At 46.1% G+C, this 25691-nt stretch overlaps 1 protein-coding gene across 4 annotated transcripts in view; it reads right to left on the bottom strand.

The window, feature by feature from the left end:
• Window positions 1-25691, bottom strand: part of Ptprg (protein tyrosine phosphatase receptor type G) — a 682360-nt gene that overhangs the window by 60609 nt on the left and 596060 nt on the right. For 3 of the 4 annotated variants that reach the window (XM_021181278.3, XM_029468957.2, XM_029468961.2), the window contains 2 exons: window positions 15041-15173; window positions 1971-2057 (listed from right to left, as the gene is read on the bottom strand). In XM_021181278.3, the coding sequence (XP_021036937.1) occupies window positions 1971-2057; window positions 15041-15173 (220 nt within the window). The remainder of the gene's footprint in view (window positions 1-1970; window positions 2058-15040; window positions 15174-25691) is intronic. The other variant, XM_021181279.3, reaches the window with a different exon arrangement.

Genomic DNA, 25691 nt, shown 5'->3' on the forward strand with positions numbered 1-25691 from the left:
TAGATATATAACAATTGTCCAATAATGTATAAATTTAGAAAAATGAGCACATGTTTGTGAGTAGGTGGGGAATAGGGTGGGTAGATGGAATTCTCAGGTTATATATGATTTTAAACTTTATTATCATGAATGATGTCAGATCCTACTTAGTCACAATTTAAGTGGAGAAAAAGAACCTGCTGAAGAGCTAGCTGCCTAGAGTAGAGGCCCTACTTCAGCAGGACTGTCTGACCATGTCACTTCCCTTCTCAGAGTCTCCATGTCTCCTTCTTCTCAGGTGTGAACAAAGAATTCCATATATGCTGTCTAATTTAATCTTTATACAATGGGTATTCTATAAAGAAGACTCCTCAAAAGACCCATTTCCTAGATGAGGAAATTGTGTCTCAAATGGATCCCATGCCAAAGAGCCAGGAAGTGGTAGAGCTAATGTGACAATCCACATGTCTCTGAGTCAAGGTTTGTAGCCACACTATAAAATATGCATTTGATACTGCATAACTCACACTTAGAGTCAACAAATACCTGCAGTTCCTTAGGATGATATCAACCTAGGTAGACCTGATATATTTCCCTCAGTCCTAAGCAAAGAAGTTCTCAGATTCCTTGCAACCAACTGCAGACACGAGGCATCTCCTGGGTGAAGCACACTGGGCCTGTAGCAAGTCCACTCCATACTAAGAGCTAAGCACATACACAGGCTGAATAGTGTGTCTGAGTGTCTGACCATGGACAGCATTTACCTTAGTGTTGGACATGAGTCATGCTGGTCCTTTAAAGTACTACAGAAAGAAATGTCATCATGGACTGGGCATAAGAACTGTTCACAGGACGTCCACAGACCCCTCTAAGAGAAGACCTTTAGGTTTAAAGCAATAAAGAGAGGTTTCTAGTCCCAGATCTGAAAGCTGTTTTGAAAGTATACTAGGAATCGAAAACTTCAACAGTTTTTTTTTTTTTTTTAAAAAGATCCTAGAAAGGAATAAATGACATCACCAGTCAGTGAGGATGCACAGGGCCAGAACTGTACAACGTAAATGACGACCTTCCTCAATAACCTGTCAAGATTACTCCTCACGAATCAAAACTGTGTCCTGGGATAGACGTGAAATTCCATCTCAATAACCAGATCTACAACCAACAGAGACAAGCCCTTCCATGGGAAAGGTTAGCTATAAACTGGTTTACTGAAAGTAAAAGGGAACACTTACAACATTAATTGATTAACTACCCTACTTAATGATTTAGTATTAAAAGATTATGAATTTTAAACAGTTTACATATGAGATACGTCTTATATAAATATTCTCAAGAGGTTCAAGTGCAGAAATTAGGACTATATGCACAACTTCTAATTGTTTCATATAAAACTCTTCAGGTTAGACTTTTTCAGAATATTAAGAATTCATGCACATGTTATAACCACATATTTTTTATGGAAAAGCACATGTTATAGCCACATTTGTTCATTTTCTGTCTTGTTCTTGGTTTTAACCCCTTATGTATAAATTACTTTCATTTATAAGAATTATGCTTATTTGAAAAACAAAGCTCTAAACAAGCATGCAACAACTTAATTGACTTTTTAAAGGAAAATGGATGCAGCATACACCAGATACGCAAACACAGCGTGTCCACAGTGTTACCAAAAAAGACAGAAAATACAGCCCAGCCCACAGACGAAAGCAAAGCAAGCACGCACTGGAGCTTCTGCCATGGGCAGCAGCTACCTGGAGGCTCAACTGGTCTTTGCAGACATTACTAGCTGGCATGGAACAGGTGAACATCAGCATTTTCTGTTTAGAAGCTTCCATCCCCATAGCAACAAAACAAAAGTTCTGCAAGCCAGTCCCAGCCATTGAGACTCCCCCATTAAGTCCCAGCCATTGAGAATCCCCCAGCCATTGAGAGAGACTCCCCCATTAAGTCCCAGCCATTGAGACTCCCCCATTAAGCTGGGCCGCCCTCACCTGCTCCCCTTCTCTCCTCTCTCCCCAGAAGAAGGCACTTCACGGGAACGTCGGGGAAAGCCCTTGGACTTTATTTTGTTACACCCTCTAAATGGACAAAAGACAAAAGAGAACATGTGTAGAAGACAGTATTTCAATTGGTCCCCCAGCGTTGCACACTGATGCCCTCCACCCAGACATCCCTGCTATCACGACTTCATATATAGCGTTATCAAAAGGGCACACATATGCAAAAATGGCTAGCGTTAGAGAGGTCTCTGGTGCTGAGGTAAGAGACACAAAGTAGGCTTGTTTCCCAAAGCAATGTTTTATATATCAGAAGGTAGCATTAGTCTAAGGTTGGGCTGCTCTTCACCTCTGCAGGCACACTGTCCCAGCAAGCAGACAGCTCTGAAGAACTTGCTGGGTCTCCACTGCCCAGTGCCTGTCACATGACCTGCTTTCTGCCACCAATTTCTCTGCATTGGACAGAGCAAGGGTTTTGTCTTTTCTGAATGCATTCTTGTCACTTCTGGATAAACATAGAAAATGCCTCAGACAGACAGGGCCAGAACTTGGCAAGTTATTGCTCTATGTAGAGTCTCTTAAACACTAAATACCTTAGCATCCCAGACTTGCCTGTCCATGCGAAGGATGCATGTTCTGACAAATGCAGACACTTGTGGGTGGCTGCTTAGATCCCAAGCTACTAGGGCTATAGGATTTCACAGTGAAATGATCTTATTCTAAGTCTTGTTCATAGAACTGGAAAACAATAATAACCACCGCCTAACATATAATCTTTTTTTTTTTTTCCTTCCGGCTCCTTGCTGAATCCTGCACAGAAATGTGGACCACTTTTCAGTAACTGCTTCCTTCTGGGGACCAGTACCTCTAGCTTTTTAGTGTTCATGTTTCTCTTCTCCTGTCATAAATAAGCTTTAAGTTCCTGTTTTTTTTTCATTACCAGTGCTATTGCAGTATTATACACAAGTGCTTGTCATACCAGCTCACCTTTAGAGAAAGGAGAACTTGATTGGCAACAAGGTTGAAAGGGGAGGGACTGTTGTAGTTCAGAACTTCCTGTCTCCCTCTGTTGAAACTACTGTCACTACAATGACTGTCCCCCCAAAACATCACAGATATGTTGTGTGGCTGCGAAGACTAATCTGAAGAAATCACAAGTATGTTGGAATGTTTTTATAAATTTTCATAAAAACTTGAAATTTGCAGCTTCCTAAAATATTTAGACTTTTTCTCAACCCTTAGCCCTGCTCTGAATTCTGCCAGATTTACTCTTTCAGGAATTTTGGAGCAGAGCCGGCTATCTTCCGCAGTTTTTCCTCACGCACAATCACAGGCTCTTGAGACTCCCACCCGTAAACTGACAACACTTTCGTGAGAAGCAAATGCCATAAATCAGTAACTAATATCCCTGACAACCAAGGGGTAACCTGATCAAGCACAAGTAACCCTGGGAGAGAAGGCAGTGATTTCTGAGAATCTGGAACAAAATGGGTTAGCAAGCCTAGAACAAACACCCAAGGAGGCAGCCTTCTGTTTCCTAAGCGATGAGTTTAAAACTGTATCAGCCAGCACTTCCCAATACAACCTGTGCTGGGTTGCAAGTATCAAGGAACATGTTTAAATGGCAACCTTTGGCTGTGCCTCCCTCCCCACTTTTGTCTAATGACTGTGAGTTAGCCTGTTCCAAGAGCTTCAACTGGCATCTCAGGGCCAACTCGACAGCAGGGGCCGGTTACTATAACAACTGACAGCTCTCACGAATTCTGAAAGGCCCCTGAGTAGCCATTTGGGAAACAGTTATTGAGCAAAAAGTTGCCTGGGATCTGAGGCATTAGCTACCACGTGACTCAGCTCTCCCTGAACAGTTGGGAAGAAAAAGGGAGAGAAAAGTGCCCATCTCCTGGAACCTCTGGGGACCTCCAAATGTCCCCTACCCCCATACCTTTCAGATTCTCAGTGCAAGACAGTTTAACACCAGAGTTATCATAATCCCAAACCTCCAAGGCAAGTCTTATTTTGGCAACATGAAATGTGTCTTTGCTCTCCCCACAGGTTTGACACATTTTCAGGGTTTGGAGAGCTGAATGGTAAAAATTATTTCTAATGGCTAAAAATCTCGGAATATAGCCAGAAAGAGAAGTTCTAAGTACAGATGAATTATACTAGCAATGATTAATTTAGAAAAAGACAAAAACCAAACAACAAAAATACACAAAACACCCATGAATGGTCTGCTTTTAGAAAGAACAAAGCCACCAAAAATGATGTTGAAGCTCCAGTTTTTCTACCTTTTTGGCTCTGGGATTGAATGTGCTGTTTTGTACATGCAGAAGTCTCTGGGAAAAGCCTCTGAAAGGCCAAGACAGTGGACTTTGCTTGACACAAAGGAAGTGTGGTTTGAGGGAGGAACCTATGTCCATGCTGAATGCACTATGACCCAGCGTCCATAAGGCTGCCTCTGAACATGTACCCTCTACTTTTTCTCTGCAGTCACAGCTCAAATATCTGCTCAAAGAAGTTCTCCTTGGCTCTCTCTCACTTTGTTCCCCTGTACCCTAGCCATGCTTAAGGGGTTTTTTGTTGTTGTTGTTGTTGTTTGTTTGTTTGTTTTTCCCGAGACAGGGTTCCTCTGTGTAGCCCTGGCTGTCCTAGAACTTACTCTGTAGACCAGGCTGGTCTCAAACTCAGAAATCTACCTGCCTCTGCCTCCCAATTGTTGGGATTAAATGCATGTGCCACCATTGCCTGAGTGCTCAAGTTTCTTAAAGAACTCACTGTTCCCCTTTGGCATAGCTGGTATCCAGGGAGGCCACAAAACCAACCTGGAATCAGACAAAAGAGCAGTGAGGACAGATGCTAACATCAGTGACCATCACAAAGGAGCCATAGTGTTGGCTCTGTCCTGCTCAGTGCTCCCACTGGGGAATGTGAGATCAGTACAGCTGGGTTTCCAGTTAACCATGCAAATGAGACAGCCAGCTGGGGATTATGACAGGCATTATTTTCAAATAGCACAGAATTTAAAAAAGAGTGTGAACTTTATATAACCTTTATTTACTTATTCATCTCTACCACGACATGCCTTGAACTCAGAAATCCACCTGCCTCTGCTTCCCAAGTGTTGGGATTAAAGGCGTGTGCAAAGTAGGAATTCTGTCTCCTACACAATTCTCCATGGCCTTGTAGATGTGTGAGAAGTGGTAAAAGAATCAACAATGGAAGGAATAAATGGGCCAGCCACAGAGGCCTTCGTTCAGCAGTGCAGAACACTAGATAGGATAAACAAACATTATAACGTAAGTGATTCTGGCCAGTCTTCCTTTCTGAAAACTGTTTCCTCTCTTGGAGCAAGGCTGCCCCCTCAACCCCTGATATCCTAACTGCCAGGTAGGCCTTCTCTAGAATCAGAAGCACATACATGCAGAGAATGGAAGAACACACTTCTGCCCCAGGTTCTTAGGGAGCTGCAATAGAGGAATGCCCATCTGAGGCTAAGCTGGGCAACATTTTATATGCCCATTGAAAAATCTCTAAAAAGTGTTTTGGCTCAGTGGTAGGAGTACTTGACTAGTATACAAGGCCCTAGCTTCAATCCCCAGCACCTCACAGGGGAAACAAGTAACATGTGCTTTCTCTTATTCAACAATTACGTTCCTGGTGGCTTCTCCTAACAGTAGAATGAAATCAGTAACATGCAGTTTAGAGTCCCTTCTGCCACCTGCTTAGGAAAAATCAAAAGCAACTTCTTAGTACACTGTTTCTTTATGACTCTGCCAGGGGAGAAAGCAGGCTAATCTAAGCCATAGCCCGCAAGCAAAGAAATGCCGGCTGACAAAGCAGTTTCGTGCACAGTACTCTTGTATACCTGCTCACAGCTGCTCTGATTGTCATTGCCACTGCTGTGCAACTGGAGGAAGAGTCCACGTTCCAGAGATGCACATGTGGTCAATCACACTATGAGTACACATGGCATATTGTCCCGTGCCCACACCCCATGTCCATGTGTTTCTGTTTGCCTAAGCCACTGTTAATGCCAGTACAAGTCCCTACACATCTGTATGCTTTCATAGTCACTTCACTCTGTCTCCCTCTGAACATCCAGGGAAGAAAAAATTGCAGTGTCAACAAAACTCACTTGTGTTCATGATGAACGTGTTTGTTTGTTTGTTTTTTCAAGAGTTTCTCTGGGTAGCCCCAGCTGTCCTGGAATTTGCTCTATAGACTAGGCTGATCTTGAACTCACAGAGAGAGATCCTCCTGCTGATGCCTACTGAGTGCTGGAATTAAAGGCATGTGCCTGATGAATACCATTCTTTAGGAGCAGATATCAACACATAGAAAGGTCTAAAGACGGAACTCAGTAAAAGAGAGACCTTTTCCCACGTGCAGATGTGACTCACTGATGTGAGCTGACTTGCCAAAGTTTACAAAAGGCTTGGTCATATGATCAAGAGGGACACGCATTTACCAGATTAGAGCAATAACAAATGTTAGTAAGCCTAGGGTCGAAGGCTACAGTTTCTATTTACGAAGCTTACCATCCTATGATCCAGAACCCTTGAAGTTATCTTAGGCCTATTTGAGAAGTGAGGCTGCCTTGTACGTCTTCAAAACACTTCCCAAGCTATGATTATGTTCAGTAAGACACTAAACTAAGGACATTAACACTAATCAACTGGGACTAAAGCAAAGTAGGTGATATTACTCAACATTGAATTCTCAAACTAATAGCGAGATAACTGAATATATTCATCATTATCAGAGCGCAAATTGGTTCTTATCTGGACTTCCAGGTCAGGTGGCCATTACATCACGCAATAGTAGCCAAGTGGTTTCTTTGCCTGCAGTGTCTATCTGACCTGAAACATGAAAGCAGTCTACATAACTGTTCCCACCATGCATGGTATTCCCCTATCTGGGGCAGCACAATATGATAGTTAAAATGGTGGGCCATGGCAGGGGGCTGGTGGGTGGATAAATAGATCAGTGGGTAAGAATACCTGTTGGGTAAACATGAATGCCTGGTTCTTAGCCCAGCACCAGTATCAAAATGAAAAGCAGGATATCCAGTGCCCTCCTCTGGTCTCTGCATGCACATACCCTTCCCTCCCGCATATATAGTACATATAATGGTGGGCTATCAAGTCAAGTTATTTGGATTAAAATCAAGGATCTACCCACTAAAGATCTATTTGTACTATAACCTAGGCTAAGCACATGCCAGAGATGGTAAAACAATGTGTGTGTGTGTGTGTGTGTGTGTGTGTGTGTGTGTGTGTGTGTGTGGTGTGTTCTGAGCTATCCAGGCTCCAAGGGACATAAAACAAAATCTGCCTTCATAACAATCATCACAATTCTAGGTGTACACTGATGCCTGGCTCAAGGTAGCTAACCTGTGCTTTATATAGCCCAGAGGTTCAACAAGTGGCACACCCCAGAACACCTGGCACCTCTCCTAGCATCCACCTCAAATTACATAAATCAAAAAGGTACCATCCAAAAACGTCTGCCTTTTGAGTGGCAGCAGCTGGGCTCTTGCACATTTTTTCTGGGCACTGTTGCTATCTAAGCAGGTTGCTGTAGTAAAGCAAGGATCCATGGATCCTGCAGAGAGGTTCCTGAGTAGTAATTCAAAGCCAGGGCTTCTACCGTCTAGAGTAGTAAGACCAAAATGGCACACTCTTCTCTTTCAGCATCTTCCAGAACTCTGATTTTCCCCCCAGTTGTTCTGACTCATTTGAAATAGCTCCGAACCACTGAAAGAGACTGCAAAATCTGTAATATCATGCACACAGCTGGCTGCCATTTGTTGAAGGGGGGCAAGCATTCATTGGGTGTTTCCTTTCTATTACCTGCCCTAGCACCCTGTCCTCTTCCCTGGGGACATAGATCTGCCCTCAGTGTACTTCCTGTACTGTTACAGATTTGGGGTTTTCCTTCTCTGCAAGGCCAGTGAAGAATAAATTGTAGCATCCTGTCTTAGTCAGGGTTTCTATTCCTACACAAACATCATGACCAAGAAGCAAGTTGGGGAGGAAAGGGTTTATTCGTCTTATACTTCCATACTGCTGTTCATCACCAAAGGAAGTCAGGACTGGAACTCAAGCAGGCCAGGAAGCAGGAGCTGATGCAGAGGCCATGGAGGGATGTTCCTTACTGGCTTGCTTCCCCTGTCTTGCTCAGCTTGCTTTCTTATAGAACCCAAGACTACCAGCCCAGGGATGGGCACCACCCACAAGGGGCCTTTCCCCCTTGATCACTAATTGAGAAAATGACTTACAGCTGGATCTCATGGAGGCATTTTCTTAACTGAAGCTCCTTTCCCTGTGATAACTCCAGTCTGTGTCAAGTTGACACACAAAAGCAGCCAGTACACATCTTATTCCCAACACCTCAATTAAAAGCATTACAAAGTACATTTTCCTCTGTAGACCTACATTGCCACCTGCTTTTACTCAATAGCCCCTAGTGGACTCAGTTGCAGATCTCTCAGATAACTGAAGTTTGTGCTCACATTTCTTTTAATTGAGCAAATCTGAAGTAATGAATTTGTCCCTTTTTAGACACATATGCTGATATGATGACGTCAATGAACCTAGATCTCCAAGGACACATGTGGAGGTGCTCCACAGATACAGGTGTGCTTGTCTGCCTCACCATGTGTCCTCAGCAGCTAGGCCAAGTCCTTATGAAGCAGTTACAGAAGACTTGGTGGGCTGAGAAGTCAACCTGCCTCTGCTGTTAGGCCCTGAGACTGCTGCAGCTACTAACAAGGCCCAGAGAGCACAGCCAGCCCTGGGAGAGCGGGGATGGCTCGAAGGCTTCAAAGCTTTTGCACTGGGGATGTGGGTGTGGGGCCAGTCCTTACCCTGCTCCTACACAGGGAAGCCCTCATCTGGAATTAGGCCCATTAGGAGCATCATCCCAAGTGATTTTATTAACTTTATAGTCACCCTTTTGTTTTTGGCTCAAAGTAGCTCTGCTCAGTTGGTTAACCTACATTTATACTATACTTAGCTCTAAATTGATGACTGAGCTATTTCTAGGCTACTGTGCATAATGAGATCATTCCAAAGAATAAACTCTAGAAGGAGATTCCTAACTATTTTTTTTTCAAATACCATCTTATGCCACGGTAAGATTGCTGGAAATTATGTACAGCTATACAATGTGACTACATTTAAAAGGTATTTATCTATAGATTTCATTCTCTCACTTGCAAACATTTCAGGTATGCAAGAACCCAGAATTACATTTCTATTTTTCCTTACAGTCAGATCTGGTAGAACATTGTGGCACATGTGTACTCAGTCCCCATCTGTTACACAGGGCAGACATTTCTCACAGCCTATATTGCCTGCCCATATGCACTCAGTACATGTTTTCTAACTACTTTATAGGTAAGGAAACTGAGGCTGGAAGATGACTCTTCACTGAAGGTAGTACTTCTTAACTGGCCCCACCCTGGTACGTCTCCAGCTCCTGTTATTGACCGGAGCTAATTTCTAAACCCAACACAGCTTTTATACCACTGACATGCTCGCTCCCCCCCCCCCTCTCTCTCTCTTTCTCACACACACACACACACACACACACACACACACACACACTTCTTTTCACCTCCCCAGAACAAATTTTCACCCTCTGGTAATGACAGCAACCTTTGTTAGAAAAATATGAGCAGTCTCCACAGGGCTGTAAGTCTGATGGAATCTTCTTTTTCTTTTCTTTCTTTTTTTTTTTTAATTGGATATTTCTTTATTTACATTTCAAATGTTATCCCCTTTCTCGGTTTCCCACCCTCCCTCCCTCCCTGAAACACCCTATCACATCCTCTCTCCCCCTGCTTCTATGAGGGTTTTCCTCCACCCACCCACCCACCCACTCCCACCTCTCCACTCCCCTACACTGGGGCATCTATTGAGCCTTCATAGGACCAAGGACCTCTCCTTCCATTGATGCATGACAAGGCCATCCTCTGCTACATAAGCAGCTGGAGCCATGTGTATTCCTTTATTGATGGCTTAGTCCCTGAGAATTCTGGGGGGAGGGGGGTCTGGTTGGTTGACATTGTTGTTCTTCCTATGGAGTTGCTAACCCCTTCGACTCCTTCAGTCTTTTCTCTATCTCCTCTATTGATGGGGTCTTCGAACTCAGGCTCTGACCAGTGCTCCCACTTCACCACTACACACTACTACATCTCTCAGGTGTTGCCTCCTACAGCCCCTCAGTGTTTTTTGGTCACTCTCAGGGTGATGGCATTTAGGCCTTCCATGGCCTTTGCTGTCCTACAGTCTGTTCCCTTGACACTGCACCAGTCTATCTGCTTGCTGAAGCGCTCTCTCTCTCTCTCTCTCTCTCTCTCTCTCTCTCTCTCTCTCTCTGTCTCTCCTTGCTCCTCTCCAGCTTGTTCCTCCCTGATTTCTCACTGTTTAGCTGTCATCTTCCCAGGGCTTTGCTTCTCTCTCAGACTAGGTTGAAGCACAATATACCCTTACCCTTCTTTAAATAGTCTTTATACTCCATTATGTTACTCACCCAATTCTTTAATGAATCCTGGGGACTCCAGGGCTTTGCGTCTGAATCACCAAGCATACCACAATGGGACCAAGTCCATAAGCACTGTATAAACAGCAGGAACTGGCATACAAGACCAGTCTATGCAATGACAGAAACGGCTTCATAATTTCATAAATAAGGGAATACTTAGCCAAATCTTATAAACTAGCTGTCTTTCTAAGTCTGGACAGTCCCCTCAGAACTACCACTTGCTGGCTTTCAGTTCTTTTTTTTTTTTTTTTTCTTTTTTTCCGAGACAGGGTTTCTCTGTGTAGCCCTGGCTGTCCTGGCACTCACTTTGTAGACCAGGCTGGCCTCGAACTCAGAAATCCACCTGCTTCTGCCTCCCGAGTGCTGGGATTAAAGGCGTGCGCCACCACCACCTGGCTCAGTTCATATTTTTGATGATTACAGTGGTGACGCAAAGTTTGGGCTCCAGAGTGAAACCCAGGCATAGTGGGCATAGTCCATCCTTCCAACCCACAAACTCCTCTGGAGGTGGAATCACCATTTTGAGATCTCACTGGAACTATTCAATTACAAGGTCCCTTTCTGCTGGGATGGAGGGATGTAAGTCTAACACAGGCCAGGGGGAGCCCATGAAGAACAAACCATGCCAGCCAGCCATGTCCCTATGTCCGTGTTCTATCTTCCAAGACCAGCCCCATCTGATGCCCCTGGAACTTTCAGTGTAATGAGTCAGTACTAGGGGTTTTTGGGGGGAGGTGTTTAAGGGAACTTGATTTGTGTGTTAAATACAACCAAAAATGTGCTCTGCTAACATTGCCTTTTGCCTGGCTCACAGCAGGAATTCAACAAAAGTCAGTTCCCTTTCTCTCCCCAGGTCAAAGAAAGGAAAGTACCTACCACATAGGTGGTGCCCCAGGAGATGGTGCTGCCACCCAAGGGTTTGGAACAGTGCCTGGCACTGGTGGCCGACCTATTGAACATGATCACACTCTCAAGCAGGAAACAGGCAGGAGAGAACTCAGAGACCCTGGGTCCGATTTCTCCACCTTTTCATGACTGATTCCACTGCAGCGTCACCAGCTCCAGGTGAACACGCTCAGATTCTACAAGGCTGGCTGCAGAAGACTGCTGCCGCCATGCACAGGCACTGCGGGAGCCCACCTTGCCACCTGCAGACACAACCCCCGAGGTTTGGATGAACCAGCACTGCTTCTGTCAAGTCCCTCTGTCTGCTATCTCAGCTACTCGCTGCCTCTGTGCCTGAGGACATTGCTACTCTAGCTTCAAAGCCACACCACCTTGGGGACTTGCCAATTCTCTATGTAAGCTTCCCTGTGCTGCCCCCCTTTCATGTTAATCACAGGGAAAATGTTGGACAGAGAAAAGGCCCTTGTCCCTCCTGCATGGTCTCATGCTTTGCTAACATACCCATCTTAACAAGAACTCGGTTTATTTTTCCTGCTGTCAGAACTGCCTTTTCCTTTACAGTCATTTTTTGTGCACTGCCATTAAATGTAGGCTTCATCATGTAGATGAAGACTCTGGGCATGTTGAACTAAGCTTTAGGGGAAAATAAGAATATTCTGGCATGACCACTACTATAGTTTCCATTTGGACTAATGGAGTTTTTCAGAAACATAAAGAGCTGCATTTCAGTTTTAAGATAAAGTGCCTCAAACCACAGAGGGTTCAGAGCTGCCTGGCCTATGTACCCAGTCTCTGCTGAATCTGACTGCACAGACCTGAGTGCCCTTAGCTGCCTGGGGTCTCTACCTGTCCTGCCACACTGTTCCCTGTCTCAGTCTTTGTAATCTGTGAGATGGTACAGTGTAGGAGAGTGTCTGGCTGGCCTTTGTTTTGTTTTGTTTCAGAATTGCTTGGTACAAGTTTACCACCCTCCTTCCCCGACTCCTTTCTGTGTAGCCCAGGCTGCTGTAAACTTGCTGTACAATCCATGAGGAACCCTACTGGATGTTTCTGTTGATGGTTCTTTTCTTTAAGACAGAGTTTCTCTGAGTATCCCTGGCTGTCTTCAAACTCGGTTATCTGCCTGCCTCCTGGCAGGATTAGAAGCCACGGTCAGCAGAGTGGCAGCTATACAGAGGCACTCCAGCAGGTCTCAGTTTGTAAATCTCTACCACTTAGGGGGGTTGAACGACCCTTTCACAGGGGCTGCATATCAGATATCCTACATGTCAGATATGTATTTACATTACAGTTCATAATAGTAGCAAAATTATAGTTATGAAGTAGCAAGGAAGATAATTTTAGGGTTGGAGGTCACCACAACATGAGGAACTGTGATAAAGGGTCACAGTAAGGTTGAGAACCACTGTGCTATGTTCTTATGTGGGGAGTTATTGTTACGTACTTGGGGAAGGCTGAAATGACCACAGTATCCTGTCCTTGGCTGAGAACAGACCTGACTGCTAATCAGTAATTGCTTTGTGTTGAGCCTTCCCTCAGAGCCCACCTGTTGTAATGAACACTCAGCACTCGCACTAAGGCTTCCTCGGGGCCAGACACATCTTTCCCTGCCTCTGAATGCTCATCCTCTGATCCCCACTCCAACTTCGTCTGTCCCCTAACCTCTGCTTCATACACAGCATGCAATTCTAAAGTTAGATCCCCATTTATATCAGTGTCAAAGGCAAGGTGGAGGTGGTGTGTACTTTTAATCCCAGCATGAGGGAGGCAGAGGTGGGCGATTTCCAAGTTTGAGGCCAGCCTGGTCTACAGAGTGAGTTTCTGGACAGCCAGGGCTACACAGAAAAACCCTACCTCAAAAACCTGAAACCAAAGAAGTCTAAAAGCTGTCTAGGCCTGTGTCTCCCTGACACTCTCTCTACTCCAATCATAACTCACTTCCTGGTTGTTTCTGAACAATCCAAGCATGCTCCTGCCTCAGTTACTTTTCATATCCTGCCTCCTATATACTAGAAAGGGCATTTGGTTAGGCTAGAATGGAGTCCAGCTTTTGGGTGTTTGCTTTCAAAAGATCGCCTAATCAGGATGTTTATGGCCACTCTGGGCACTCAGAATGCTCACTTGCAGGCCCCAGCGGGACGCAGCTCTCTCTGGATGTCTGCTTGTCGTGTTCTCCTTTCACACATGGGCTCTTTTAGACACTGAACATGAGCTTTAGACATTGCTGTCTCGCCTGCCTTGTGGAAGCACCAGGCCATGAGAGCAGAGCTTCTGCATCCTCACATCTGTTTCGCTTGTCTCCACAAGATGCTCTGACTCAAACTTAACAGAAACGAGGGGAAGAGGATGAGGAACCAGCCCGTTGAAGCTCAAGGGATGAAGGATTACTGAGGCTCCCAGCTTGAGCATTGTCCTTCAGTATAGGAAGATGGCCAAGGATAAAACTACTTCATCTCCACACATCAGCAGCTCATGGGTGGTGCTGTCCACTTCCAGGGTGGATCCTTCCTAAGGCCTTAGGACAATCCAGCTGACAATCAAAATTAACTGATACACTGGCTGTCCTGGTTTGCTTTCTATGGCTGTGGTGAACAGCTTGACCAAGAGACTTGCGTCTGGGGTCAGGGGGCGGGGAAGGTTTGAGGGAAATCAGGCAGGAACTAAAGCAGGGCAAAGGTGGGAACCAGGAAGAAATGCTGCTTTCTGCCTTACTCCCCTGGTTTTCTTAATTACTTCTCCTGTACAGGCCCAGTCACCTGCTGAGAGATAGCACTGCCCACAGTGGGCTGGGCCGGCCTGCATCAAAGTCCCCACCCCTGCCCCTGAGCGTGTGCACAGTCTAACGGAGGCAACTCCTCAGTTGAGGCTCCTTCTTCCCAGGACACTATAATTTGTATCAAGTAATAAAAACTAAGGAGCACACTGCTAAATCTTGTTAGATAATCAGGAGAACACCTGGATGTTTGAATGATGATGGCAGCCTGGCCCCACATCTGGTTTAGTTTGACTCATTAAATTGAAGTGGCTGAGCCTCTCTATACAGTTGAACACTCTGGAACTTCTACACAGAGCCATAACCCCCTCATGGGACTTATAGTGAGAACTTTCTAGGCAACAATGATGATGAAAGGCTGGCCACAAGCTGGCATCCTTAACTCCCCCATACTAAATGCCACGTGATAGAGTAACTGTTTTGTGATTACCCACTTTAACGTTCACCAAAAAGCTATGAAGTATCTGAAAGATAAAGGCTACTTAATGTACTGCATGGATACTGCAAACTAAAGGCATGGTCTGACAGAGACTGGAAGGGCTGAAGAACTTGTCAGGTCTTTTTGTAGGTCTGGATGACTAAAATTCAAAACAGAACAGAAATTTGAATCCATCAAGTAGCGGAGCCTGGGGGAGTATCGATCTCCTGGATTACCTAAGTGCTGGGATCCCAGAGGCAGGTCTGCCTGTGTCACCTTCCCGAGACAAAAACGTCTCCAGGTGTGAGACACAAGGTAAGGGACTGTGCACTGCTTCAGTGTCCTGAGCATGGAGGCCATGCAGTCAACTCCCCAGGATCGGGAATCGGTGCCTGGCCACCCACCCCGTGTACTCACCTCCAGTACACCAGCACGGCAATGAGGAGGACGAGGCACACGAAGGTCAAGGCTGAGACCACAATCAGGGGGATGATCCACTCCATCCTCCCGGGGGAGGGGCGGCTTATCATGCCAGAGGTGTTCTTCTCAGCTGCAAGACAAACACCTCAGTCAGTGGACAGGTGAGAGTGAGCCCTGGAGCATGTGCTGAGCTCCACTTCCTGTAGAACTAGGCTGTACTGAGCCACCCGAGGGCAAGAGGGGTAAAGGGCTGCCAAACCCAAATACTGCGCTCCTGTCGATGGTGCTTTCCAGTGGCCAAAGGATAGATTTGCCTGTGAGATTCAAGATATTTCTAAGGAGAGCTCTGTGGAAGACCAACTTCAGTTTTACTCTAAGGATGTTCTCTTGGATGCACTCAAAAAAGGGTTTCCTAGATGCAGGAACCAGGATAAGCTTGGTGGAACTGCAGTGGTCTCTGGTGTTGCTTGCTTCTCACTCATTGCTCTGTCTTACCTTGGCCAGCAGACGGTTCTTGGAAAGCACCTCTTGCTAAGATATAGCCATGGCTGGTCATCCATGTGAGACTCCTGCTTTGCTGGCTAGAGTGGCCCTGGGACACACATTAGAACAATGACGGTCTTATCCCAGTATCTACAAGCCCAGAAAAACAGATACTAGCAGGCTGGAGAGATGGCTCAGTGCTAAGAGCACTGACTGCTTTCCAGAGGTCCTGAATTCAAATCCTAGCAACCACATGGGCATCTGTAATGGGATCTGATGCCCTTTTCTGGTGGATCTGAAGACAGCTACAGTGAACTCGTATAAAATAAATAAATCTTTTTTTAAAAGATTTTTATTTATTTATTCTATGTAAGTACATTGTAGCTGTCTTCAGATACCCCAGAAAAGGGAGTCAGATCTCATTACTGATGGTTGTGAGCCACCATGTGGTTGCTGGGATTTGAACTTAGAACCTTCGGGTGCTCTTACCCTCTGAGCGATCTCAGCCCAAAATAAAGAAATCTTAAAAATAAAAGTAACCAGATAGTAGTATCTCCTGGTATTAGCACCATTGACCTGCCTAGCAGCACCTGCCATGCAGATCCCCAGAAGGCCCGGTTCTCCTTCCACCCATCACCTACCCTCATTCTTTTCAAAAGCCCAGATGACTAAGGACAGGGAATCAGTCTCCCAGCCCCACCATAGCACATTCCTGCCTCTAAATGGCAGCCTGAGGTTCAGTGTAGAAATCTGCTAACTGGTGGAGCCCTCCTCCTGGTCACCCAATACTTCTCACCCCAGCAGATCTTTCTTCAGCATCTAATATCTTCAGAGGTCTCCAGATGCCTTTGCAGGACAGGTGAGTCTGTCTAAAACTATGGGACAGGTGCCTGGGAGTGACTGGGGTTGTTATTCCTCACCATTCTTTGCCTAGACAATAAATTAGGAGGAGAAGAGGCAGACCTGTGGAGAACTAGTCTCTGTGGAACTAATGTGATACCAGGGAAAGTGCAAGGGCTTGGGCTGGGGAACATACCTAAGGCCAGTACTAATATTAACCCAAGGAAGGGGAGTTTGGGGCAGGGTCTGAAGGGTGAAGTGTGTTCTGAACCAGAAGTGGGATCCCATTATGAGTGTGTTCTGGACAGACGTATTGTGGAAGCATAACTTATGCGGAGGGGACCAGGATAGAAAACTAGAAATCAGATCAACCAGGGCCCTGCAGGCTGAATCGAGGGCACGGATTTTCGTCCTAATGGTGTAAGTGAAGTAGAGGTAGACAAGCTTCACGCATTCATTCTCTCCTCTACACACAGTTTTAACAGCAAAGCAGGGGCAACTGCCCAGAGGAACCAGTTACAAATGATGATACTTTTTCAGGGCTCCACTAGGAGTCAGGCAATTATCTGGGTGCTGGTACGGGCATCTCAAGGACCTGGAGGTCCTGCCAATGGCAGAAGTGTCAGGAGGTTTGACAGCAGAAGCCACATGGCCACGTAACTCTGTTTTTACCCTGGGATGCTGTCAGGTACTAGGGATGCCTAGTGTCTGTTTTGTCCTCCCACACCTTACAGAAACCTTACAGGAACCGAACTCTTCCCTGTGCTCCCCACTCGGTCCTAGACAGGCTCTGGTGCTGTGGCCATCCTAGAACCTCTAAGACTACTACAGAGTTTTCCTGGCTTTAGGAGGACCACTGGAGTAGCCCTATGGTTGTGAGGATCAGTGACACACTAACTGTCCCTGAAATGGAGTGTGTATCTATGCTGGGGTTGATGAAGGTCTGTATACAATCTTCACATAAGCCCTAGGCCAAACAGGATCATGATGCAAAGACTCCTCCATGTCTGAGTAGGGAAGGTTGTAAATCCATAGCCAACTCTGGTAGAGTTAGACTGAGTTACATCATCCTAGCACTGTGTGGTGCTGTGTGACACTGTCCCCAAAGGCAGCATTGTGCAGGAGACCTCAATCCACAGCCACCTGCAGCATCCTGACACTGACGGCCCATCTGTGGCCCACGGCAGTCTTTCTCTGAAGGTCTAAGATGGGGTAACTACTAGATTTCCAAATGAGGTGAAAGACAGTCAGCCCCATTGCCAACGTCACAGGACTATCTTGTCTTGGGTACGGGGACCTGTAAGTGGTTCCATTTTCCGTTAAAAATCCCACAATGTTACTCTCCTGAACCGTGGATTCCTGCTCCAGAGAGGATAGACAGAGTGCCCAGCTAGCCAGCCTGCTGAACTATAGCCATGTCTAAGCTTTGGTACCTCTGGAACATGAAGCAGGGTTAAGATCACAGGCTCAAATCTTGACCCTGCCACCTTGTGTGTAGCCTTTACCCAATAACCTAATAAGCCTGCTTGTACCTGGACTACTTCATCTATAAAACAGGGTACAGAGCACCTGCCACACAGGAATACTAGGGCTACCATTAGCTGGTTGTCAGCTAGTCTAGGTCTGGGATTAAGAAAAATTCAAGTGTCTGGTTACAACTGTGAAGGATTTCAAATTACTTCAAGTAGAAAGACTCACCTTTAACCTGGACCTTCTGAGGTAGAAAGTTTCCCCTTAAATCTGGGCCACACCATCTAGTGACAGCTTATATAAAGAACGTGGGAGAAGGAAGGGCTTGCTCTTTGCCTGTTTTGCCTCCTCACTCGTGCTGGCAAGCCCATTTTCCCTGGCATCATCCCAAAGACTACTTCATTTGGACTCCAGAATATACTGAAGACCAGCTGAGACATCCAGACTCGCGGACCTTCCATCAGGAGACAGTCATTGTTGGACTGCTCAGACCATAGCCTCTAATACATCCAGTTTTACACATTATAGATTCATGCTGTCAGGTCTATTTTTCTGGAGAACCTTGACCAACAGAGACTCTCACTGAGAAGATATGTGCAGAATGGCTGGAAGTGTACCCACACCGGGCAAGTGCAGAGCACAGTCCACCGTTGCCCCTGTGGCCCTCACAGCACAGGTCACATACATGCTTTCTGCGTCCCCACAGGCTCCCTCAGGCAGGGCTGACTTCCATCTGTATGCAACTCTGGGTAAGTGAAATACTGTTAATAATTACTATGGTCAATTTCTCTATGCCTCAGTTTCTTCCTCTGTAAAAGGAGGATGTAATACAGTCCTGTGCATTGTGGAGCAAATGTGTACATGGCATTTAGAGTTGCCTGGTCCTTGCCCCGGCTACCATTAGCTGTTGTGCCTGTCACCATCACTCCTGATACCTGAACTAGCATGGCCACATCAGCTGCATTGCTAGTGTCTTCCCTTGCAGCCCAGAGCATCACCAAGGGGATGGGAACACTGCCTGGGTGGCTGCTGAATCTGACTCCTCCCTGTTAAGACCCGAGTGTGTGGGTCACATAGTACTTCAGACAGACATGGCCTGAGCACAGGGTTCTGCCTACCTAACTGCCACCAGCCTGGCCTGTAAGGCACCATGTAAGCTGATGCTAACATGCCTGTATAATTCACCAGTCAAATGCAAAGGAAACTATAAGGCCCCTTGTTCAAAGTTCACAGAGGAGTTTCCAGAGGGAGCCCAGCAATGTGACTGCAGGCACGTGCTGTTCTGAGCACAGGTCCTGTGAGTGTCCGTCCACCTTGGGTGCTCACAAAGCTGCTGCTTCTAACCAAGGGCACCAGTGGCTATGCCACCAATCCCACCTCATACAGAGGAAGGTCTTGGGCTCTCAGGACGTACTCGCTTCAGAAGCTCCTGACAATTGGAACTGAGCTCTGGCCAGCCCGCTCTGGGCTATGAAGAAAGGAGGTAGGGAAAGCACAGCCACCTCCCTTCCTCTCAGTATTCATTTTCCCATCCAGCAGCAACTGAGTACAGTGCCTTCATTCTGCTTAAAAAAAATTCAAAAAAAGAAAAGAAAAACAGTTTTCAGTGGCATATGTCATCACTGAATTAATGCTGTTTGCCTTTTACTGGCTTGGCTCTCATCCCAGTAGAAGCAAATAAAAACGAGTACAATGTACTATAAATGCTACAGGCAGAGAGACATCAGATGGACCCAGCTGAAGTGCTTCCTGCCTCATGGAAGGACTCGGATTCAGCCATAGGTCAGGAATGACTGAGACCAGATTGCCTGTGAGAGCCCAGGACAGAGAAAAGAGAGCCATGGAAGGGGGGTTTGCACACTCACCAATATACAGCCTGTTCTCATCAAGGGTGACCTCACTAACGTCCTGAGTGATGCCTCATTAAAATCCACCCACTGTGAATAAAGGAGACTGCTCTTCCCCCTCCGTCTCCCTCCCCCAGGCGTGCATGCGTGTGTGTGTGTGTGTGTGTGTGTGTGTGTGTGTGTGTGTGTGTACGCGTGCGCGCGTGCGTGCACGTACGCACACGGGCACGCACACTTGTGTATGTATAAGCCACTTTAAGCATTTCTAAGTATATAGTAAGTATATAAGTAGGGTTTGGTGCTAAGCCTGTTGGTAAGCTCATCTTCCCGACATTCTCATCTTACAAAGATGAGAACTGCACTTACTAAGTCACTCTACCATTCGCTCTCCCAGACTCTGTTCCACACAGGAGCTGTCAGGTCTAATGTCTTTCAGGGGAACCACACTGGATTTGTATTAGTGATTGGCTTATTTCACTTAGCATAATGTCGTTGAAGGCTGATCCAGGGTGTGTGTGTGTGCGTTCATGCATGGGGGTGTGGGGCAGGGTTTCTGTTTGTTTGCCCCTCCTACTCCCTGACCACCTAAAGGGGTCCTTCTCAATTCTCAGTAATTCCTTAGTAATGCGGCATTTTGTTCTTTCATTCACTGATGGGCATTCCAGTTGTTCCATGTCTTGGCTACTCTGTGCACAATGGGGCTAGGAGCATATGCAGATGCCCCCTCCAGCTGCTGCTGGGAACTCTTCAGAACGCACACCCAGATGTGGGATCACTGAGTCCTTATGTTCATTCTATTTCCAATGTTTTTAAACAGCCACCCCCACCTCACCCTGGTTCTAGCCTCCTTTTAGGGTTTAGTTTTTCACACTAGGAGTTGCTGATTAGTTACACACACACACACACACACACACACACACACACACACACACAGTCTAATTGACATGTGTGAACCACACTAGAGTACCATTTGTCTCCAGTTGTACCCATGCCCAAAGTTCTCATTAGTAAAATTCCCCACTCCCAAAATGCCTGTTTTTCGAGATTTTGACAAAAGATGATCTACCTCTGGTAGAGCTTGGAAGGCTGAGGGTGTGGAGTCATTCCCAACATAATCCAGTCTCGCAAGAGAGCTGCCCCTAACCTGCCACTCACAGTGTGTACACCACAGCCAAGATGGGGAAGCAACGGGCATGGCTACCAATGGCTGCAGGAAGGACAGCAGACCTACCACGTGGTACTGAAATTAGTTAGACACAAAAGCCACCCACAACCTTACATCAACTACTCCGCCCCACCCCCGCCCCACCCCCGCCATTTCATCCTCCGTTCTAGGGTTCGCTTTTCACACTAAGAGTTACACAGTCTCCTAGTTCAAAGATTACATGTAGTATGGGAGGAGAAAGTTTTGAGGAGCCAAATCCTTTTTGAAAGGCAACTAAACCATGTTCGGCAGTCAGAACACTGCTTCAGCTACCCAGAGCTAGTATTTACCATGACACTCAGGACAACAGCAAACAAGCGCACAGGATGTAGCTCACAAAAGGATGCAGGCCATGTAATCAGCCCTGGCTGAAAATTACTTGTGGTACATCTACAAGTATCATGCCATGTATTTTAAGTGAAATACATAATATTGGTCCTAACCTATGGCGAGCTCTGTACTGTATTCCTGTCTTCTTCTTTATCCTGGCGAACTGACTCTGATACTATTTTTTTTTTAAGTATTGTATTGTGTGTGTGTGTGTGTGTGTGTGTGTGTGTGTGTACTGTATCTGTAAGTGTGAAAGCCAGAGGACAACTTGTAAGAGTTGGTTTTCTCCTTCCATCATGTATCCTGGAGATGGAACTTAAGTTGTCAGTCTTCATGGCGGGTACCGTTAGTAGCTGAGCCGTTTTTCTGGCTTTGGCCTTTAAATTAACGACTACTCTCCTGTCCCCAAGGAACCCTCCTTCAAAGGAAATGAGGCAGAGCCTATCAGCTTTGGCACGGTAGATTCTTAGGGCCAGTTATCTTCTCACCGTGGAGCTCTGTGTGTGCTGTTCCCAGGCAGCATCCCTGGCCTTTTCCCAATAGATACCAGGAGTACCCGCTCCATGGCCCTCCACGGAGGAACTGAACACCTGATGGAGAACCTCTGCTCTAAATGGAAAAGTGTCAACTTTGGAAGAATGCATGTGACAAGGTTATTGACCTATGTCATCTCCGAACGCCTCACGCTGCTAACTCTGGGAACTAGTACCAGAACACACAAAGAGGACCAGGGACACCTCAGACTAACAAAGCCTGTCTTGGGCCTGGTCCCACCACATGCTGTGACCTGCTGCTTACCCTCCTAAACCATTTCCTCAGAGCTTGATGCTTAACTGTGGCAGCAAAGCTCTCAAGGGAGCCTTAGAGTGAGTGACATAAGAAAGTGGCCATAGCACAAGGAGAGCTCTCAAGGTACAAATGGGAATCCTGGATGTTTTTATTTCAAAAGGTAACTTGTTAAAGTTGGGTGCCTGAGAGCTTGAGGTTCTCAACACGTCTTCAAAGGAGTGGTGTGTCTAGATCTCAGCACCCCCCATTCTGACTCAGCTTACAGCAGAGCAGAAATTCAGGAACTGCCCATGTCGCTTCTTGCACTGGAAGCTCATGGGCCATATAACCCCAGGCTACAGGTGATAGGTGTCATCTGGCACCCTGACCTAGACCATCACCTTCAGCACCCAGCTCAGGACAGGCCTGGAGAGACAGTAAGCTGTTCTAAGCAAGCTGTGATTTGAAAACATCTCACACCTAAGGCAAACATGAAAACATTCTCTCACCTAAGGGTCATAGTAGCCTTGCCCTAAATCATGAGCTTGTAGCTGACATAGACCCTGAAACATTTCTGCCCATGCATGCTGTTCCCACACACTACTCCAGAAATTCCTCAGCTGGCTTCAAATCTGCCTCTACACTGCAAGCTGTGGCTCCTAATGATGGGCCATTTCCATCAGCACTTAACCAGAGGAGACCTGGGCACTAAAGGGTGGTAGAAAAAGGTTTGATAAAGAACACACAGAGAGACACACAGACACACAGACACACACAAACATCTCTACAACAGCCCCCAAATCTGGGTTAGTACAGTGACCTGTGAAGGCAATGGTCACTCAGGTGGTGGATAAATGCTAAGTGCCCGCCCTCCTCTCCCTGCACCGCCCCCGGCCTAGGAACACATTTGGCTTAGGCCAAAGCAATTTGCTTTTTAAGATTTAAAATCTGGGGTACTCTGCATAAAAACTAGTATTTCTGACCCACAAGGAGTTTCCAGTGGCAATGGTCAGAGAGGAGATGGCCAATAATGAGAAAAGAGAGGTTGTCTAGAGTTCTCTGTGGTCCTCTACTCTCCCTGATGGCCTGGTCCCGCCCTCTCACTTTAATGCCTCATTTGATTTTTGCCTGTTTGAGTTTACCACTACTTCCACAGAAGGATTTCTTTCCCACTCCCTAGGAGACAGCACTAAAGGTTTCCTCAAAGGAAGTACAGTGAGGTCACCATCATGGAAGGACTCTAAGCAAGCCTTGGGGATACTGGCTGAAATGTAACACACTTTCCTCATTTTAGGCATTGCTGATTCTTCAAGGACACTGAAGGTCGACTCAGTGACTGCTTTTTTTACTTCATGGGAAGAAAATATAACTGTGGAATAAACAACGTATACTCAAAGTCTCTAAGCCCAATCATCATCACTAACATTGACAATGATAATTGTTTCAGTTGACACAAAACAAAACACAAGCTGCAAGACCCAGAAGGACGACATGGTGGGATGGATGGGAAAGAATGAGATCCTGGAACTACACACCAATGAGGCTTTGCTGGTCTCCCCACCTGGAGTTACTCGAATCCTTTATTAAACAGCAGGCATATACAATGTTTGCATTTTATACCAGAGGCTGGAAAATGAGATATCGTGGACCAAATCAGGCAACTGCCTGTCTTATAAACAGAACTGCTTAATGCACAGCCACAACCGCACAACTGACTTTCTGTCTGTGGCTGCTTGGTGCTATAAGGCTGAGAATCATGGCCTGTGAAATCTGTTACCGATCACTCTCTTCCAAAGGTTTGTGACTCACAATTATAACACAGAGCCACTTTTGAATTTAAATCGCCAAAATTCAGAACTATCTCTGCGATTTTAGGGAGAAGTGCTCCTTTCTGCTCAGACTACAGAGATCACCAGGCAGAGGAGTGCTCCAGAGTGGGGGAGGGGGTAGGGCTCAGGTATCCCAGGCTGGCCTTGAACTGCTGATCTTCTCCTCTCACCCTCTGAGTGCTGGGTTACTGGTCTGTGCCACCATACCTGTATGGTATGTGTGGTGCTAAGACTTGAAAGGACTTTTGGCACAAAAAGAAGTACTCTGTCAATTTAGCTACATTATCAAACCCCTGTAGGTCATTTTAACTCCAGGTACTTGGAGCTGCTCCTTAATGTTCATCCAGACTACAAATAGACCTCCTGGTGCCATCTCAAAGCTCCCGTTGTTACTTTGGCTGCAGGCACTCCCTTCTTCTCAGCACTACTAAGACCAGAGCTTTATCAGCATGGCCTTCTGCTGACTGAGAGGCACTTATCAACTTTATTCTGCAGATAAGCAGAAACTTGCTTGAAGATCTAGTGAATGGGGCAGGGAGGGAGCTACTGAGTTGAGTAGCTACTCCTACAAACTTTAAATGTATTCTGACCAGAGGGATGGAAGCTGGACTGGCAAAGCTCTACTCTCTTCTCCCTTTTCCTGGAGTCTGGGTCCACCTCCTGCTTCCTCTTACAAGAATCAGTCTTGGAGCCCCACCTTCCAGCTCCCCAGTTCAAGCACATAACAGACACTGTTCTCTCACACTTGGTAAAAGAAATGTTTCTCAGAAGCTGGCTGTATGCAGTCCAACTCCACCCCTTCTCTTAAAAGAGGAAACACACTGGCTCAAGCCACACCGCTATGCCCATCTCTACACACAGGAAAAGTTCACGGCACAAGTCACTTCTCTTGCTGGTATTTATCCCTGGGTTTGCCATTTCAATTAAAATCTAACCCTCAGCCTAGCTAATACTCCCTTCACTATCTTGGCTTTCTCAGTGTGCGAACTCCATCCTTATTACTGCTTCTTCCTCTCTGTGGTCCACTTCCACAGAGGGCTTCTAAAGCCATCCAAACTCACTCCTGGTTTAGGGTCTCTCCTCCTGCCATTCCAGCAGCCTAGAATGTTCTTCCATGGGTCTGTGAGTGGCTAACTACCTACACTGGTCCCACTGCAAATGCTATTTAAGGTCACTCAGTTTTCGCTGTGGGATCCTAAACCTTTCCCATGAACATGTACCCCCAAGAGAACAGAGGTCTCCATCAATGGTCTCTTCTACTGCCTTGTCTAGAGCCTGGCATCCAGTAAGAAGGAACTCCTTATTTCTTTATTATATTTAACTGCAAGAAATTCAACTGTTACCCAGCAGTTTCTCAGGGGAATGTCTAGTTCACACAATAGCACCATCCATGGCTCCACATTTCCTTCATCCATACAAGGCTCCTGTGCCTTTCCATCAAACTGCCCCACACTTAACAACACCCATGGGAGACCCCTTCTTAGGAAAAAAAATTAGTTCATAGCAGCTCTGAGGGAAAGTAATTCAACACATGAAAATGTATTCTAAGTTGTATGTTAACATACGAGATCTCAGCTTTAGATGAATTTTAATGTTTACAAGTGCAAAAGCAAATAAATATTTACCAGTTGCCTTTTTTTTTGCACTCATAATTCCACAACAGCTTAAATGAAAAAAACATTGTTGCTAAATGTCTTGCAGTCTGGCAACACGAAGGGTTTCTTATTAAGAAAAGCCCTCACAACAGTCACAGCCCCTCATGCCACAGCACAAGCGTCAGGATGGCTCATTAAGATCTGAGCATGTGACATCCACAGTGGTGTCAACTACCTGAGGATCCCAGGGAGTGGGGGCCAAGCCGGCCACGTCTGCTTCCC

This window comes from Mus caroli, unplaced genomic scaffold, assembly GCF_978045245.1.
Source record: "Mus caroli unplaced genomic scaffold, Mus_caroli_1 scaffold_12, whole genome shotgun sequence".
In the NCBI taxonomy this organism is placed as follows: domain Eukaryota; kingdom Metazoa; phylum Chordata; class Mammalia; order Rodentia; family Muridae; genus Mus; species Mus caroli.